At 43.2% G+C, this 19,726-nt stretch overlaps 1 protein-coding gene across 1 annotated transcript in view; it reads right to left on the reverse strand.

The window, feature by feature from the left end:
- The window catches only part of traf7 (TNF receptor-associated factor 7), a 15,543-nt gene extending 4,960 nt beyond the window's left edge, over nucleotides 1–10,583 (reverse strand). The window contains 17 exon segments of the mRNA XM_084488392.1: nucleotides 511–518; nucleotides 521–626; nucleotides 736–775; nucleotides 937–1,019; nucleotides 1,432–1,559; nucleotides 2,001–2,049; nucleotides 3,062–3,135; nucleotides 3,379–3,500; nucleotides 3,904–3,999; nucleotides 4,609–4,743; nucleotides 6,033–6,327; nucleotides 6,734–6,767; nucleotides 7,310–7,402; nucleotides 7,622–7,738; nucleotides 7,839–8,034; nucleotides 8,920–9,092; nucleotides 10,531–10,583. Of these exon segments, the coding sequence (XP_084344518.1) occupies nucleotides 511–518; nucleotides 521–626; nucleotides 736–775; nucleotides 937–1,019; nucleotides 1,432–1,559; nucleotides 2,001–2,049; nucleotides 3,062–3,135; nucleotides 3,379–3,500; nucleotides 3,904–3,999; nucleotides 4,609–4,743; nucleotides 6,033–6,327; nucleotides 6,734–6,767; nucleotides 7,310–7,402; nucleotides 7,622–7,738; nucleotides 7,839–7,961 (1,503 nt within the window). The 5' untranslated portion in view covers nucleotides 7,962–8,034; nucleotides 8,920–9,092; nucleotides 10,531–10,583.
- Nucleotides 10,584–19,726: the final 9,143 nt, after the last annotated feature.

Below are 19,726 nucleotides of genomic sequence, written 5' to 3' on the forward strand. Positions count from 1 at the left end.
GCCGGTAAAATAAGAACAAATTACAGACTTCTAGCAGTACTCCCTATAAAAATAGGGAAATGGATATAGTCCAAAATGACACAATGTCTCTTGTGAAAACCAGTGTGTCGCCACACACACACACACACACACACACACACACACACTGACACACACATACACACACAGATGACTACAAGTGGATCTGAAAGAGAGAGAGAGAGACGGGTCGAGAGCGATGTGTATAAGATTTTCGTCCCTGCGTCCTGCTTTGCTTCCTGTCTAGCCGGAAGCCATGGCGACAAAGACGAGGCTACATCCAGCTCTACAGAGGCTTCTCAACTGTCTTTTATTCTTTAAAACACTTTAAAACCCTTCAAATGACAGACTCCTCTTTAAAGGTGGTACCAAGTCAGCTTTAGATAAGCATTATTTATATGAACATAAAGAGCGGGCTGTTGTGTGCCTAGCTGTGTGTGTGTGTTGTGCGCGTGCGTGCGTGCGTGCGTGCGTGCATGCGTGCGTGCGTACCTTGATGCCTTGAGGGAGCCACTGAACAGCACGTTGTGGGAGGAGACTAACGTGCACACAGGATTGTCGTGGGCCCGGATCGTGTTCACCTTCTGCAGAGTCTGGATGTCCCACACCTGTGCAGCAGGGACAAACACACACACACACCGTGTAGCATTAGGTGTGCCAACGGGGGAACAGCCAGGACTCTGTCTTCAGTCAAACAGGGAGCGTGACGCTACTCACTATGATGGTGCAGTCCGCAGAGCCACTGTACAAGCGGTTCCTGTGGAAAGAGAGGATGTACAATGCATTAGCTCCACCCTGGGGGCAGATGTGCGTGTGTTTTTTTTTTAGCTGTTCTTACGCACGTATTAACCAGATTACCAGATTACACTAATGCAAAGATGTGTCTGTGTGTGTGCGTGCGGTCGTGTGTGTCCTTACCCCTGGATGCACAGCGCTAAGACAATGCCGTCATGACCTTCTAAGGTCTTCTGACACTTGTATGTAGTGCAGGTATCCCACACCTGCCAGAGAGAGAGAGAGAGAGAGAGAGAGAGAGAGAGAGAGAGAGAGAGAGAGAGAGAGAGAGAGAGAGAGAGAGAGAGAGAGAGAGAGAGAGAGAGAGAGAGAGAGAGAGAGAGAGAGAGAGAGAGAGAGAGAAAGAAAGAAAGAAAGAAAGAAAGAAAGAAAGAAAGAAAGAAAGAAGAAAGAAAGAAAGAAAGAAAGAAAGAAAGAAAGAAAGAAAGAGAGAGAAGAGAGAGAGAGAGAGAGAGAGAGAGAGACACACAACACACACCACACAAGTGAGATTGATATTCGGGCCCCATATATATGCTCCTCAAAAGTAACACAGCCAGATGCTGTGTGTTTGTCTCCTGTGTTTTAGATTGTTTGTAGTGAGAAGTTAAGTCCAGTAGTGAGTAGTGAGTACGTCACCTTGATGGTCTTGTCTGAGGAGCCAGAGAAGAGCAGATCTCCGGTGGAGTAGACACAGAGGCACCACACGGGCCCCTGGTGCCCCACGAAAGGTCCCTTACACTTGAAGATCTGCTGGGGGTCGTAGGCTACGCACAGGGACGGGCAAAACGTTTGTATGTGTGCACATTAAAAAAACAAAAAGAATCCTTGGTTTGTTACCCAAGACATTTTTTATATTTAATCATCATCACGAACACTTGATCCACCTGAAGCCAGCTTTAAAGAAGGAGCCAGAATAGATTTGTTCAGAAGTTTATGAGATTAAAAGGAGGAGACTAAGAAAAACAGTAAAGCAGAAGTAGAAGTAGAAGAAGAGACTGAACACAGACGGAGAAAGAAAGACAGCAGATGGACAGGGGAAGAGACAGATAGAAAGAAAGTAATGTAGAAAGAGGTGTGAGGCAGGGATATAGATATGCAAAAAAAAAAAAGAGAAAGAAGAAGAAAAGCCCTTCGACCATCTGGCTAAACATATGTTCAGCTCCACAGAAGGAGGTGCAGAGAAAGACAAGCGGAGAACTACTCACAGCCCAGGATGCCCATGTTGAGCCTGGCGTTGATGTGGGACAACTCGTCCTACAGTGGAGTGACGAGACAGAGGAAGGGAAAAGAAGTCATGTAATCTACACTAATTATTCCCTCATGTTGAGGAAGCACGATTCCCTGATCCTTGCTGTGCCAATCCAGGATTCCCGTTTTATTGAACGTAAAAACACGAAAAAAACACGTAAAAAGATGATTATTACCCCTGTTGATGTGGTATATGATTTTTTTGAACTATGAGGTGGCATGACAGAATCTTTGATAAAATAAAATTATAGCTTACGCTGCGTTCACACCAAACGCGAATTTGGTCACCTGGTCACCTGGTCGCGTGGTCGCCTGAGTTTGGTCGCGCGATTAGTCACAAATCCGTCACGGGATTGATTTGTGCAAGTTTGATGTTATATAGATATAGAGCTCCGGGAGTCGCAAACGGCAACAATCACTTACTCTTCCATGCTGCGGTTCACGTCGGACTGCAGGGAGTGAACGCTGATTGGCTGTTATGTTAGGTCACTCCACTCAGGGAGTGAACGCTGATTGGCTGTTATGTTACATCACTCCACTCAGGGAGTGAACGCTCATTGGCTGTCATCACGCGAAAGTCGCGGCAAAGACGTCAACTCGAGCGACGTGTCGCGTGAGTAAATCCACGTGAATGCGCTCGCCCGTACCAGGGCGTTCATGCTGCGCCAATCATCAATTCGCGCCGAATTGATGAGTCGCGCCGCCCCGTCGCTTTTGGTGTGAACGCAGCGTTAGGTCGGATTTGTAGCTCTTCTTTAACAACCGCATAGCAATAATTTGGACTTCTAATTCTTCTAATCACTACCTGTGTTTTACCTAGTTTTTAGCCAACTATTCTGCGTCTTGTGAATTTGTATGCTACTGGAAAACATCCATTTCTCTCGAGGTTTAATAAAAGAAGCTAATCCTCTACCTAAATGTCGTTTTAAGGAATGTAAATGAAAAGCACTTAAAAGAGAGGGAGGACGAGGGTTGGATAGGAGAAGCAGCAGGACATATCTCCTTCTGTTTGACTTACGTTAAGCATGGAGGCATCTCTACGGAACTCCATCAAGTCCTCGCTCAGCTTACTCTGGTTCTCATCTAGCACGTCTACAAAACACAATATAAGTACATCACAACACACACACAAACACACCACATGGACTAACCTTTAACCTTTAGGGCTGACATAAGATCTGTGGATATGTATGTACGGTCTGTGACTTTATGTGCAAGTGTGTGAGTGCATGTGCTTATGTGTAAATGTATGGTTGTCTCTGTGTGTGCATGTGCTGTGTGTGCATGTGTGTGCATGCGTTTGTGCATATTAGGAGCAGGTCGGTCTTAGCTTACCAAACTTGAGCTCAAGGTTCTTCTCCAGCTGGTCCAGTTTCTCAGAGAGTTTGCCCAGCATGGAGCGCAGGAAGGCAATGTCCTGGTCCTTCTGGGAGAGCGTTAGCTGCATCTCATGGAACCTAACCAGGAGGTCAAAGGTCACAAAGGTCATAAGAGAGACATTGTGAACCTGAACTGGAATTAAAGAAAATGCCTGGTATTATCCAAGAATACATTTGTTTTTTGCCGCTGACATGAAGAGCACAAATTTAATGATATCTTGGTGAATCAAAAAATGTTGCGTTGGTCAAAGTTTTCACAAAAGAAGGATAATGTAATTTATAAGTCATATCAGACATTTTTATACGTTCCTTATTTACGATATCTGTAGAAGCTGTTCACAGCTTGTACGAGTGCGTCCCATTTCCTAAGTGTTTATTTTACCCCTTGCTACATTCGGCATAATAAAATAAACCATTGCCGGATGTATTCGTCGGATGTGTTTGTCCGTGTGTTAGAGGCTATTAAGAAGGGAGGCAACACCTGTCATCGGTTTGCTGCAGGAACTCCTTGAGGCCTTCAAACTTGCACACCTCCAGGTGGGTCTCGTAGGTGTCCTGGTTCCCGATGAATGTGCAGCTGGAGTGGGAAGGAGATGACGGAGAGGCAAATAAGGTTAGAGACAGCATGGTTGAAAGCCCAAGGCAAATAGTCCACCCTGTGAGGTGATAAAGTTGATCTTAATCCAACAGCGCATCTTATTATGCAACTAGCGTTCATGGAGAGCACATTTAGGAAAACAGTCTTTCTTGTTTTTTTGTCTGTTATGAAGTGAAGCCAATGTTTATTTCTTTACAAGGTTATCTTTTACCTGCAAACCTCTAATGTAAATGAGCAAATGGGCTTTACAACGTGATGACATTAGGAACTTCATGTCTAATCACTAAATGCAAATCAGTGAAAACTGACCTATAAGCCCTCTCTGGGAAAATCAAGCCGCAGTGACAGTTTTGGTTTGTAATAAACGTGATACAAGCTTCGGCTTTATTTTTCGAAAATACTGTAATCGTTTTGCCATATTGTTTTGGTGTCGTGTAGTGGGTGCACTGGTAGGGATTCCCCTCAACGTAAAACAACAAGTGGGCACTGTGTGTGTGTTGTGTTGGGGTGTGTGTGTGTTGTGTTGGGGTGTGCGTGTGCGTGTGTGTGTGTGTGTGTGTGTGTGTGTGTGTGTGCGTGTGTGTGTACCCATATTTGGAGTGAGGACACTTGATGTGCTCACACTCCTTGAGGTGGGCTTCCAGGTGTTTGGTGAGCAGCGGGGGGCAGGACGGGTTGTTGGGGCAACGCACCGGCCGGTAGTCACAGCTCACCTCGTGCTCCCTGCAGGTGTGAGGAGAACGTTACCGGCGTGTTTGTTTGAGTACAACTTTAATACTGTCGTCGTACAGCCCATTGTTAAAACCCCATCTAAACGTTCATGATCGAGCCCTGATAAATGGACGTCGGCGCGGTTCCCCTAAATGATGCGTTTCTCATTAGATGTCATTGTCATTAATGAGCAGGTATGGGTTGTGCCTCATACACACTGGTTTCACTTAAAGTTGTTCCTCGTTTCTGTAATGCACACCTACTCAAAGAGTGTTCTGCGTAGATGAGGGCTGGTTCAAATAGTCGTTTTTCTGATTAAAGTCGATCTTCGTGCGTGATTGGATGAATGGTGCGGCTCTCACATAATGCTACTCTCGCAAAGACTAGCTCGAGTTGAAATATTTTAACATTCCCCACAAATTTCACATGAAGCTTTGTCTTGACAGCCTATCAGCCTCCACTCCCTTAAGTCCAGATTGAATCGCAAAACGGAGGAGAAAGGGATTGTTGTGGTTTGCGGACTCCGGGAGCTCAATAATATCTATACATCTATACAATAATATAAAAGATAATATCACGGCCAAAAGCTGTATGCGCCTCTGGATGATAAACGACGGCGTTGGGTTCTCTAATGTCTCTGGTACTTCGACAACAAGTAAAGACTCGCAATGGTGGTTATCTCACGGTTGAGAAAGAATTGCCGGAAAGAAACGAGAAACGTGAATCAGAATCAAATCGCCAGGGAAATCAGTGGCGATACCCAGCCCTTGTGTAGATGAAGTTCACTGCATGCGTTTGGCGCAACGCTGGGCTCTGGAGGCAGCACAAAAATCCTCTGCAACTCAAAGTTTGCAAGCCCTACGAAAGTTGAAGAGGTATACTCTTCCTTTTCCCAACAATACTCTACTTCACCCTACGCTACTCTACTCTACTCAAGTACACCCTACTCTACTCTACACTACTCTACTCAAGTACACCCTACTCTACTCTACTCTACTCAAGTACACCCTACTCTACTCTACTCTACTCTACTCAAGTACACCCTACTCTACTCTACTCTACTCAAGTACACCCTACTCTACTCTACTCAAGTACACCCTACTCTACTCTACTCTACACTACTCTACTGAAGTACACCCTACTCTACTCTACTCTACACTACTCAAGTACACTCTACTCTACTCTACACTACTGAAGTACACTCTACTCTACTCTACTGAAGTACACTCTACTCTACTCTACTCTACTCTACTCTACTCTACTCCACACTTCGCTGCCCTACCCCACCCCACGGTCCTTACATGCGTGAGGTGAGCTTGATGGTGAAGGGGCAGCCGAGGGGGTCCACCTCGTACGCGCCCGGTTTCCCCGCCACGGTGGTGATGGCGGTGACGGCCACGGTGGCGGCGGCGGCCCCGGGCGCCGCGCCCCCCGCGCCCACAGCCGCGGCCCCTCCCCCGGCGGCGGCGGCGGCGGCGCCGGGCGGCGTGGCGCGGCAGCCGTACTTGCAGTGGATGAAGAGCTCGCCGATCTGCTCGGCCACCGCGATGTTGTTGACCACCACGGTCAGCTTGGCCGTGTCCACCGGACATTTATCTGGCGGGGGACGGACAGCACATTTTCCAGTTTTCGCCTGAACTTTTGTTTGTGCTTAGATTGGACTTGGTGCATGGCGTCGTTACTTCATTACAAGCGGCAAACAGAGTTTGAGTCTAGTAGGGCACGGATGGTTATCTCCCGGATGGTGCACGACAACGTCATTAATCATTTGCATAACGCTGTTGTCTTGTGTATTTTTCGTGCGTTGTATTTTTGTAGGGATGCGGTAACTACTGCTGTAAAGCAAATTTGACTAGGAGCTGCATAATACGGTCCTAATTAATCACCACAGTGTATGAGACTGTGGTCACTAGAGGGTGAGGAATGAATCCTGATGTGTTGTGTTTTCCCCTCAGGGAAACTTGTTTAACCATTAGTTCCACCCCCCTGGACAGAGCCTCACCTGAAGTCAAGGCGCATCTTCTGCAGAAAGTGTGCTGCGGAGTAGAAAGGGACACGTTGACTCCAATAAAGTACCACAGCAATGTAACCATACGTTGTTGACCCAAAAACAAACAAGCCTTTGGACTAGATATTTAGAAGAAAAGAATGAAGAAATGGAAAGACAGTGTAACCCTACAGCCAGTGGAAGACAAAGCCCAAGGAAAAAGTCATGGGCAACTCAATATAACAAAGAACAGAGAGAGGAGGCTAGTAGAGATAGGCAACAGTGAATCAGACAGCGGTGGGGAAGGGACAAGAGAAAAGGCAGAACCGGTTAGGGGAGGGAGAGAAGAGGAGAAAAGGCAGCGTGATAGGGGAGGAGGAGATGAGTGAGATGTGAAGGAAATGGGTGAGGGGAAAAGGAGTAGAGTGGGGAGGAGGAGATGAGAGGGGGGAGGAGGAGACAAGAGAGGAGGAGGAGAGACGAGAGAGGGGAGGGGAGGAGATGAGACAAGAGAAAGAAGAGGGGAGAGGAGGAGAAAAGTGTGAGGCGCTGGAGACCAGTGGAGCAGACGAGAGGAGACGCGACTCTCACCCCACACGTGGTGATGACTGGGTCTTTGAAGACGTTACAACACAGCTGGCAGCACAGCTTCACCGACGGCTGCTCCGCAAACACCTGGGGCTCCTGCACACACACACACACACACACACACACACACACACACACACACACGCACAGACAAGAGTGTGTACCCCTGTTTTTCACTCATGTCTACAATCTATTGACGTGCTGTGTGTTCCTCAGCTTGATTTATGTGTGTGACTTTTACGTGCCACCAACAAGGAACAACATTAACATTATACATGTACATTATAACGATCTCTACTAGAACTAACACCGTACCGTGTCCTCCTCCTCTTCGTGCAGGGAGAAGGTGGATCGCAGGGACATGTTGGACTCAGAATGCAGAGAGCGTATGGAGATGGCCGAGTCCGACCTGCGGGGCGTCCCGATGGGGGGCTGGCGGAGATGAGGCAGTACAGACGCACGATTATGAACGCATCTAAAGTTGTATTACAGGTGTGTGTGTGTGCGTGTGCGTGCGTGTGCGTGTGTGTACCATGTCGTCGTCATCGCGGGGGGAGTAGGTCAGGGTGCTAGAGGAGGAGGGGGTTCTCCTGTGTGTGCTACCTTTAGCACCCGCGGCCACGGTCGGGAAGGTGGGGCCAAAGGAGGCCTCCATCCTGCTCTTATTGGCCGAGGGACAGAGGGACAAGGAGGACAAGACCTCGAAAGGGTGATGACACACTTGAGGTCTGGACGGAGGACAAAGAGAACAGACAGGGTTGAAGGTCAGTTTACGGCAGCCACTCATAATTAAACAGACGTTAAAGTAGGAAACGGAAAGCTGTCCTGATTATAAAAAGGAACTTCTGACAGTAAAACCAACATAAACACAACCCTGACTTCTCATTGAGCGAGACTTTGTTGGACAGAATTGCAAACAGACCGTGGGCAAGCTAAAGGTAAGGCAACAAGTTTTATTCTCTGTAGGGATCCTTTCCATAATGTTAGAATATAATCTGAGCCTGTCAGTGGCTGAAACAAGCACACTAGAGGACATACATTGACGGGGACCTAATTGCCCCAAAGGATAACATTGCAACCTGTTTTCAAGGATGACGGCTGCAGCGTTCTCACACAATGCTGGACCAGTTTCAAAATGTGTTGGCCGCAGTAGTCCCTTTGGGGGAACCATCTGTGCATCCCCCTAGGGATGCACAGATACCGTTACCAGGACTCAGACTCGATACCGTGCTCATGTACTACTAAAAAATCACAAAGTTGCCATGGGCTGTAACCATGGTGATAAAATGCCCCCTCTTTCATAAAACTCTTAAGCCAAAAACATCATACCGGTTCTCGTATCGGTGAGTACCCAAATCTAAGTATTTTTACTTTGTATGAGAAAATCGGTTCATCCCTACCTTAGACCCAATATATATATATATATTTTATAAAAGGTGAAAACCAACGTTTTCCTTTCCTTTTGACCAGACAACCATAGGCAATCCAGAGCCAATGAAAAAGTATGAGGCTGGCCATAGATCTAAATAAGTTCTGTCTCTTCTTCAATACTACTGTACTACATAAACAAATGTCATCAACAAAGCAACTTTGCAGTGATGTAAAGTTCTCACCGTTGCACCGGGGGAGTGGTGGTGTTCCTTCCTGGATATCTTGTGATCAATGAAGCAAGGAAGCTTTCTAGCGGTACTGCTCATTCACCTCAATACTGGAAGACCGTAGCACGTTAGCAGCAGGTTTATGGATGCACATATAGGTCTGGAGACTGGGGTTGGTAAAAGAGGAGCTGTAAAAAATGGGAGTATGGGGGGGAGGGGGGGGGGGAGAGATAGAGACAGACAGGGATAGTGTGAGCAAGAGGCAGAAATGGAGATAGGAAAGGAATAAGAAGTCAGGGGAAAACAATGTCAGGTTTAGAGAGAGAGGCCACTACTGGGGGCAACATACTAACAGCTGAAGTGGAAACAAACTCCAACATGACAAAAACAAGATGGGCTTTTGGTGCAAATGAGAAAGGTCTGATAAGCGGCAATAACAGTCTGGGTAAAATACTAAAAATAAAGATGATGCTTCCAGGCAATCCCACAGTTATAGGTAACATTTTTCAGTTGGTAAATATGTTTTCATTTTGGAGGAATCGGCCACTCTTGTCTGATAGCAAGCAGCGCACTCTTTCAGACAGGAAATGAGAGGAAGGGGAAAAGATATATGGGCTTTGCCAGCTAGATTAGAGCCAAACCACGCTTTGATATAATTGCACAGTATCTTCAGTGTCAACTTTATAACAGGATGAAAAACATTTTTGTTGTCTTGCGGCTGTAGCAAATTCGAACCAAACCAATTATCTTTCAGTTTACAAGAGCATGGTAGGCCTAATTGCTAATAAAATGACATTTGGGTTAAATTAAACTACAAGCCTGGGTTTTGTTATGGAATAGGATGGATACTGATTTAGTGCCCAGTGAAATCACACCACAACAGAGAAGTACCTTATCAATAATGTAAAAGTATACAGCGTCCAAACGAGAGAATCTAAATCTAAAACTAAATCTAAAACTTAGCAGCATAGTTTGACAGCACCGAATATGCTGCTCTCAGAAGTGGTCAACTAGTTCAACAAGTTCAAAGTATATTTCCTGGTACAGAGTCTCGACGATTAGATGAGATAATCAGGGGGAAAGGGATCGTGGGCGTTATGTGTCTCGCAACACTAACCGTGACACTCGCAGTGATGTAAACAGAGAGGCATGCGGGCTGTCATCAGACTGGGCCAATAAAACTAGTCAGGAGGACCTAATCTCACTGGTACTGTCCCTTTGCACAACCCCAGAGGTCCCCGTAAAGGAGATGGGGGCGGAGGGGTGTAGGGACCAGCATACCAGCAACACAACGCAACCAAAGTTAATCTACAACTTAACACTCGTATGACAACCGCTGGACACCACCGTGACGGCGGCGCAAACACAACAGGGCGTTACAAATGACAATCTATTCATTATTTTCTATTTTTACTGATGCAATATTTAATTAGCTAAAGTGGCTTGTTTGCTAGCTCAGTCCCTAGCCACTGTCTTTATTTGTTAACATATGTCCCCGTTATCGATCCACTCGGTGTGCGTCCCTGATCCACTAACTTCGCCCTGTAGTTCGTACACTAATACAGATGTCACGGGAACCGCGTCGTTTAGTTTTTTCCAAGAACTGGTTATGGTTTACGCTCTTACCATTTTTCCGACAGCGTAGCCTGAAGTCTGCAGACGTGATTCTCCCCTCTTCCTCCCTCACGGACCACGATAACAAATGTTGTGTTTCGGGATGTGTAGTTCGGCTCCGCTATTCGCCGCGTTGAGGTATGAGCGGTTGTGACTATAGTTCCCGTCGACCCTTTCGCCGAGCTGTCATTCGACTGCGTTGGACACGATTGGGCCTGGTCGTGTCTGTGCGTTTCACGAACCAACGGCGAGTGGACCGAGCCTGACGTTCGCTCCCGAAGTGGTACACTCGGTTCTTGATTTCAGGGCGCTATTGGCTATTACAGAAACCTTCCCATGTTGCGGCAACCAGCATCCAAAACCAATGGCAAGCACTTGCAGGATGGTATGATCAAAAAGCGATCCTCAGGTGGGCTTGCTTTGCAAAAAAAAAAAACTGATGAACTTAAGCCAAGGCATATACATTCCAGTATCTGCGCTCATTCATTGCATATGTAATTTGTAATCTGCTTTGAGAAATACATATATTTTATAGATGTGTGTAACAGATTACTTTCAAATGGCTCTCCTTAGGATTTATTCATTAAGTCATGAGGAAACGCCCTAATAAGTAATATAATATCCAAATATTGCTAATCGTATTAACAGGAGCTTGCAACCGGCTGCAATAAGCACAATGGCAACCAATAGAAGATAGCCGGGGTCGTAAAGCATGCCATCCCAGTGGCTATAATTAACGGCAAGAGATAAACCTGTGTTCCCCCATACCATTGGCCTGATGTGATAAACTCCAAAACTTTGTTTTGCCGCTGTGGGGATGGCAGACGATTGTATTTAATTTACGTTCACGCCAATAGATGGTGCTGTTGGTTAGGTTGTAACACTGCGGTTGAATCAACATAAATAATACAGATATTTTTGTATAATTAACGGTTACTTATGGTTGCGTTTATGCTTAGGAATGGTTATGAGTTGTTAATGCTTTAAATAATGTCACATTTAGGCGTTTAAAAACGGGTTAGTTTAGATTTTATGTTTAAAATAGTGGAGTTCGGTCAATTAACTTATTGAGGTTGAGATTGATAAGCGAAAAGGAAATGATGAAGGTGTTAAATACTATTGTCCATTTCATGTTTACTGTTGATAAAAATACATCTACACACAGTTTTTGGTTTTGGAGGACTTCCATAAAGCGATTAGTGGTGGTGGGCACACTGTTCATATGTTAAAACACTCAAATACAAAACCAGATCTGGAAAGCAAGTCACAATTTCCACGGACTTAGCCATCTCTATATTTAGCTACTGAAAACATAGCATGCATATGTGGCTCTCACACATGCTATAAATTAAAGACATATTTAGTCAGGAGGATATTAAATATATCTTAACCTAGTGAGCTTTATGTTTGATGATTCTGGTTATTCATTTGTTTTTCAAGTATAGCATTGGTAGTATCTGTTACATACACAAATGCAATCATACACACACACACACACACACACACACACACACACACACACACACACACACACACACACACACACACACACACACACACACACAACGATGCAGATACAGTATAAAGCACATACAGACACACACACAAATGTATCTCTCATAACCATAAACCATTGTTTGGTCTTGTTGCATCTCTGATAAGCCAAGTATCCACATCTCCATTTGAAACCTCACAATTGTTCACAATTCCATAATTATCACACATGGAATCAACCTTCATTCCTAACAAATGTATCCTAGTATACAACATCATTTTGTGTTTAGGCATAGATTCAAGGCCAGGAGAGCAATCGGTTTTTAATATAGTTATCCAATGACAATGGATTTCAATCCCAATCCTACAGTATATACTTTACAATGTGGAAGCAGACCCCTGAACTAAACGGCTCCCATCTAGCCAATATACAAGAACATATTTGTTGTTAAAAATATTTGTTCACCCCCAGTGTATTTACACATCAATCAACAGATCTGCAAGATGTCTTGATGTTAATTTGGAAAGCCTCCGGCACAGTCATAAAAACACCTTTTATCAACAGTGTTAAGGATGATTATATTCAAACATTGACATTTTTTGTTTGCAAAAATACTGAGTACATATTTGCGAGTAGGGACTTGCCCTTCCAGATCATGTTTTAGTGTTTGCTGCTGTTCACGTGAACATGAACACATCATTTGGAGCTAGCACCCAAATAATCTCCCTGTTCTTTACACCTGTGATTCAGAGTGTTATGCTTTATTGCAGCACAGTCTGGCAGAGTAGCCTTTCTGGTAAAGATAAGGCAAAACTTCAGCATCTAATCAAAATCTGTTCAAAAATTATTGGACTGCCTGTAGTACACCACTTCCAGGAGGCCCACAACAAAAGCATGCTCAGGTTGGCCAGATATATAGTTCCACTAACATCTCACACATTCTACACCAAGAATATCAGCTACTGCCTTCAAACAGGCACTTTAGAGTTCCTTCTTTCAACCGCAACAAACTTAGACACTCTTTTACACATCAATCAATCCTTTTGTTAAACCAGCAACATTAAGATCTGGTGCAATATTTATTTATTTATGTATATAGTGTCTCCAAGCGATGTATGTATATGTCCTCTGTCATGCTTGATAGTGTCATTTGTGGCCATAAGTTTCATGCTTGTCTGTTGATGCTGTATGTTTGTCTGTTGCTGCTCTATGTTTTACATGTACTGTATGCCCACATGTCTGTCTATTTATGCTATATGTCTACATGTATGTATACTGTATGTCCTCCCTTTTTCTTAAATGAGTTTGCCCAGGGATGCAAAAATAATTTCAGTGCAAACTGACAAATAAAGTCATATCGTAGTCATATCGTATCGTATGACTGAAACGCCTCTTCAAGGGTCTAGAAGGGCTTCTCATAGTAATAATTAGAATGTTTATTTTCAAATGTGTAGCAAAGTGTTTTCCATGATAACGCTACAGACAAGGTACAAATGGTAAGAGATAACACGTATAGGGCTAATAAGCAGTCAACCGCAGTGGTGGTAAGTAACAAAGTAGAGTTGTCATGTATCTGTACTTGAGTATTTATTTTTCTGACAACGTACTATTGCTCTCTACATTTTAACACAAATTGGTACTTTCTACTCCTTAAATTGTCAAACTGGCTCGTAACAAGTAGAGAACTACATACAAGAGAGAGAGACGCAAGAGAGACTCCACCGTTAAATAGACGCTGATAAATGGCGTCTATGGGAGGAATAGTAGTGTCAACTTGCACATTGGAGCAAAGTTAATGTTCATTATTTTCATTATATTGTTAATTGTATTTGAAGTTAGAATGGTTTAACTTTAACAGGCTTCAAATCATATTAATATGACATGAGGTTCAGTTAGCTTTGCACAGAAACAAACAGCCAGTAGAAATGCAGAGGGCTCCTTTTTACTTTTATACTTGAGTAGATTTCAGAGCCTGTACTTTAAGTAACAAAGTTGACATAGTACTTCTACTTTTACCAGAGCCTTTTTTTGTACACAAGTTTCTGTACTTCTACTTCAGTAAGGAATGTGTGTGTGTATTTTTGCCACCACTGGAAGGAACAGCCCATTATACCAGCAAGAGGGAAGTGCCATAAAATATTAGAATTGAATAAAATAAAGAAAATGTCATGAGCTTGTAAAATCAAACATAACTAAATATTGTGGATTGTCTCTCCAAAGATTGGTGGCCTTTGTGGATTGAAACGGTTTGTTTGAGTTGGCGCCACATACTGTATGTTGTTTTCCCCTTAGAAATATCCTAGATGATTACACAGATTGTTCTTGCCATGTCAGAAGGATGGAAGAATAATGATTGGTTTAATTCACACTGGGAGGTACAGGCAGTCACCTTTGAGCAACGGCTTTGTAAAATATCACATTCCTGAAAATGAATGGAAAAATTCTGCATTATCCTAAATTTGGTTTGAGAATTGTATATTCTATCAACACGTCGTCCCTGATCCTTTTTGATAATGAAAATAGTGTATGCATTGGAAAATAGAGAGCGAGATAGGAGGAATAGAGAGAGGAAAGCAACATAAAACAGTGATTGAATACTGGTATAAAGCATATGTAAAAAATAAAATCCCTGCAGCTTGTATAGCATGCACACACACATACAAAGATGCTGACTGTATTTGTGCATTCTATTAGAAGAAGCCCATGCCATTAGTAGTTCTATCTGCTTTGTTTGAGACACAAATGACAAGACAACCACAGCACTTATAATGCACTTAAGCTCTCCCCCTCTCTCTCTCTCTCTCTCTCTCTCTCTCTCTCTCTCTCTCTCTCTCTCTCTCTCTCTCTCTCTCTCTCTCTCTCTCTCTCTCTCTATGTATGTCCCTCCCTCCACTTTCTCTCCCTTTGCCTTTTCCCAGTTTGTCCAGTGCTGCATATATTTTTTTACTATTTTGCCTGAAATTCCAAAACTTTGTAGCTTTTTGAAATGTAATGCCATTTTTTTGGTCAAATGTAACTACCATGCCTCGATCTTATAGAGCTGTCATGATTGTGATTGTTGTAATCATGTTTTTGTAATCATTTTTCTCGTCCTCTCACTCACTCTCTATTCCCCCCCCTCTCTCTCTCTCTCTCTCTCTCTCTCTCTCTCTCTCTCTCTCTCTCACTGTCTCTCTATATTCTTTTATGTTAGCCTTTCTATGTGACTTGGAAGAAGATCTTCAGAAATAAACACATACATGCATACACACACACACACACACTCAAATAGTCTGGACGTGTGCTTGTGTGTGTGTGTGTGTGTGTGTGTGTGTGTGTTTGTGTGTGTGTGCTGGGGGACGACGACAAAAAAGACAGAAACACATCAGGCTGCACTTGACCTGGATGGAGAAGGGCTCCAATGACGAGGGCCATTAGGGGCCCACACGCCTCCCGGGAGTGTAGAGGGAGAGAAAGGGGGGGGGGGGGGGGGGGGGGGACTTAGTGAGAGGATGTGGGGAGAAAGGTCAGAAAAATTAAAAGGATTGTTGTGAAGAGAGGAATTGGGTAAGGGAGAAAGGTAGGGAAGAGACAAGAGGGGGGGGGGGAGGAATGAAGGAAGTGGGGAGAGAGGGGGAAGAAGGGATGCGAAAGGGAGAAAATGGAGGATGAAAGGGAAACAGTCGTTTTTCTTTTTTGATGAATTTATATTGATTTTCCTACCATAGAAATACATCTGCCTTGAGTAAGCTACTGTGTATCAGAAAAGCTTGATGCTTTAATGTTATATGAAATAGTATATGTGGGGAAAATGAAAAAGCGAATTTGTTTCTGCTTGTTTTTTTTGTTGAACATCCCCTTTGAGTGTGAGTCACGCAAGGGGAATCACATAAAAAATGTTTGTTCTTAAATCCAAAAAATAGACTTTGGCCCCAACCCATGCCTGTCCCTTTCATCTCCTCCATCCCTCTCGCAGCTAATTGCTCCAGAATCAATATTTACATAATTTTAAATCTTCACTGCGTTACTTACTTTCTGGCAAAACAACATTTGTCTTGTCCTCTCTCATTATCTGTCCCCCAAATCTGTCCCCCAACAAACTTCTACCTCTCTCACCCTGGGTTTGCTGCCAGTACATTTTTAAAGACATTTTAAAGACCTTCTGATCTGTTTGTCATGAATTAATGATCACTGCTGAGTAAGAACATTGTACACCACACACCACTGGCCCTATGTGTGCATGTTTGTGTGAGTGTGTGTGTGTAGTATATGCGTGTGTGTGTGTGTTCCTGCCCGCTTGCCTGCGTGCATGGTTGTGCATTTTTGCGTGCATGTGTGTGTGCGTAGGTGTGCGTAGGTGTGTGTGTGTGTTCCTGTATTTTTGAAATATGCCTTTATACCCCTGCCAGAGAAAACAGACCAAAAAATGCTTCCCTCTTCTTTTTTTTTTTGGAATACCAAATGTATTCCAAAAATATGCTGTTTCCACTTTAACCACGGGGCCGGATACCATCTGATAGTAGGTGCTCCCAGCTGGGAAGGTAGTGGGTTCATGCTCCAATATCTGCTTCCTAACCGGAGGGCATTCAAGAGCAAGATGTTGTGCGTTGCTAAATGACAATTGATGAGTAAATAGTGGAACAGTACAGGCAAGACAAAACATTATAACACACAAAGTAGCTGCTCTGCTCTCCCTGTGTCTGACTGTCCTTCAGACTCACCATGGGGGGTTCATTAATGGACCATTTGTCCAGCGCTCCTGTACTTTAGACACGGTTGGTGAGGAGAACCACCCAGAGAGATGTTGGTGGTGGCAGATGATGATCATTGAAATGAAGGGAACTGACTGATGTCTTGCACGTGCTCACCCTTGAAGAGCTGCTTGAAGAGCCGTTTTTAGGGCCCCCGTTCCCCTTGTCTTTTCAATGCTACTTACGTGATCTGATCACAGAAAAGTCTCAGTCGCGCAAAGATATGGGCGACCAGGGCTTTGTTAGAAATTGCTGTGTAATGTAGAAAACATTGAACGTAAGTGTTCGCACTACCAAAAAGAAAAAAGTAAAACCTTCTAATTCTGGTTCCTATGGCTGCTCTCTTGTTTTTTTTAAACTAGTTTATGAAGCCATCAATTTTGATTGGAGTAGATTGATTGTTCTCAACCTCACTTATAAATTGCAGATAAAAGCATCTGCTGGTTCCACGGCTCAGTGGATATCTAGTTTATTTGCTATTTGCTTTTTGGTTTGTGTGTGTGTGTATATCTGTGTGTGTGTGTGTGTGTGTGTGTGTGTGTGTGTGTGTGTGTGTGTGTGTGTGTGTGTGTGTGTGTGTGTGTGTGTGTGTGTGTGTGTGTTTGTGTGTGTGTCAGATCATGGGTGAAGGAATACGTGCGCTACATACGTGGTCTTATTGTGGATATCAGCAGTTGGTGAACTGGTTCTGCTAAACCAGTAAACCAGCGGACTGGCCTTAATGGAGCATCCGTAATCCTCTGAAGGAGGGCTAATCCCCCCAGATTAAGCACAAAATCATACAAAGACACACACGCACACACACACACACACACACACCACACACACACACACACAGTAGGACATAGATTTACATTCATAAGCATGCATCATTATTGACCTCCCCATCACAACACACACATACACTCACAAACGCATGGACGCATCTGCAATGGCAGTTTCCACACTGACATACATAGAGCAAAAAGTAATCTTATCTAATCCCAGGCCTAGTTTCCCTCACTATGAAGGTTCATCAAATATATCACACCGTGAATCAAATCAGCTTAATGACTGGGAAGCTGGTGAAATCATCCTAGCTTAGTAACCCACTGTTGGTTATCCCAGTAAAGCAGGCCCCAACCCTTCTAGCAGTTTCCATGTGGATAGAGGCGGCCATGAAGGCTAGCTGTTACAAGCTAGATGAAAGAATGCTTGGTTTAAATCTTTGCTAAATACTACATAGTAATATTATGAGAAGACTATTTTGTGTTTTTGGGGTGAATTTACCTCACTGGTACCTTACTGGTACCATTTGACCTGTGTGTTTGTGTGTATCTGGTGTAGCAAGATAGTCTTCAATATTTATTTCTGGAATATATATATATTTTGTTGCATCTGGTACATGCATGTACAACGTGTCATTTAAGCGACTCTACTATTAGGTCTTACGCATCGCAAAGTCACATTGCAATGGCCTCAGAAATCTTGGGCTGTAACACACAGTCGGTCCTGAAATCAGTTCTAAAATGATTTGTCATTATGGGGAGACATTGTGGGGTTTTAAACTGCCACTGCATTTTTCCTGTGAGACGTGGCAAATTTTCAGTAGCCTAGGTAACAATGTATTTATTGATTGAAGATTGTACAGTACAACTCTCAAGAGCCCCCTCAATATGGCAAAATATCACCAACAGACAATCCCGTGACGCATTCTGATAGACAAGCCCTATATGTCTCATAGTATCATAATAAGTACAGGTGTGTACGGTAATGCACATGTCAATCTGGTATGTTTGTGGGTTCTATTTATTTATATAAAATGAACTTCAACTCACTTCCTCTCTGCACTTGCACTCATCTTATCCACAGTCAGATAAGATGATACAGTAAATACAGCTTAAACATTCTGGAGGTCATTGCTCTAACAATTCTATAGAGAAAAAAAGTATTTATGATGACTAATTATGTTAAAGAGATACTTTGCGTTAAATGAATCATCAGACACTCATTCTGCTGCTCTAAAATACAATCCTGCAGGTACAATAAAGCTTATCTGAATCTCTTTGTGATACACAATCTAGCAAAGTAAAGGTTATGTTGAGGTTATTTTGATTCTTTTCATGAATGAAAAGAAAAGAAACGTGAAATTGTGTGTGTGTGTGTGTGTGTGTGGGGGGGGGGGGGGGGGGGGGTAAAAGTACAATCAAACACCTTCCCTCTCCTCTGGGATCTGGTATGTGTGTGTCACCACAGGTGTTTATCTTCTGACAAAGTGACAGACAAATCTTGACGGTCACTTTACACCTGTATGTATTCAGCTATTGGTCTGACCCTCGTTTGAAGTATCAGGCAAAGACACATGGGGTACTATTCTCTAATGAAATATAGTATAACATAGCATAATAGATTATATTACACTTTAGTATATGCTACACATGAACCTCCTAAGATGGCACAATTTGATTGGTTTGCTATCTCGGGATATTGAGCAATATCCCATGATTGACAGCTCAATCTCGGGATATTGTTTTCATCGCAAAATGTGGGCTATTTCCACTATTCACTTCGCCTTCGGCGAATAATTGTTAAATAGCACAGCATAGCATGGTAAAGTATATGGAATAGTATAGGGTTAGGGTTAGGCCTGCTATAGAATAGTATAGCAGACCTGTTATAGTATAGAATAATATAAAATAGAATAGCATAGAATAGCATCTATTGTATGGAATACAATATAGTATAAGTATCGTTTAGAAAAGCATAGAATACAGTATAAAACCATGCAAAATTAAAGAATAATACAGTATAGTAGCCTATTTTATAGCATTGTATAGCATTGTAAAGTATATTATAGTAAAGTACAGTATTAGGATAGTATAGTACAATAATATAGTAATCGTAGTAGAAGTATATTACAGTAAAGGTAAAATACACAATAGTGAAGTACATTATATAATAATATAGAAGAGTAGTAGTATGGTATAGTATAGCACAGCGATAA

Source organism: Micromesistius poutassou (genome assembly GCF_964030765.1).
Source record: "Micromesistius poutassou genome assembly, chromosome: 1".
NCBI classification, from domain to species: domain Eukaryota; kingdom Metazoa; phylum Chordata; class Actinopteri; order Gadiformes; family Gadidae; genus Micromesistius; species Micromesistius poutassou.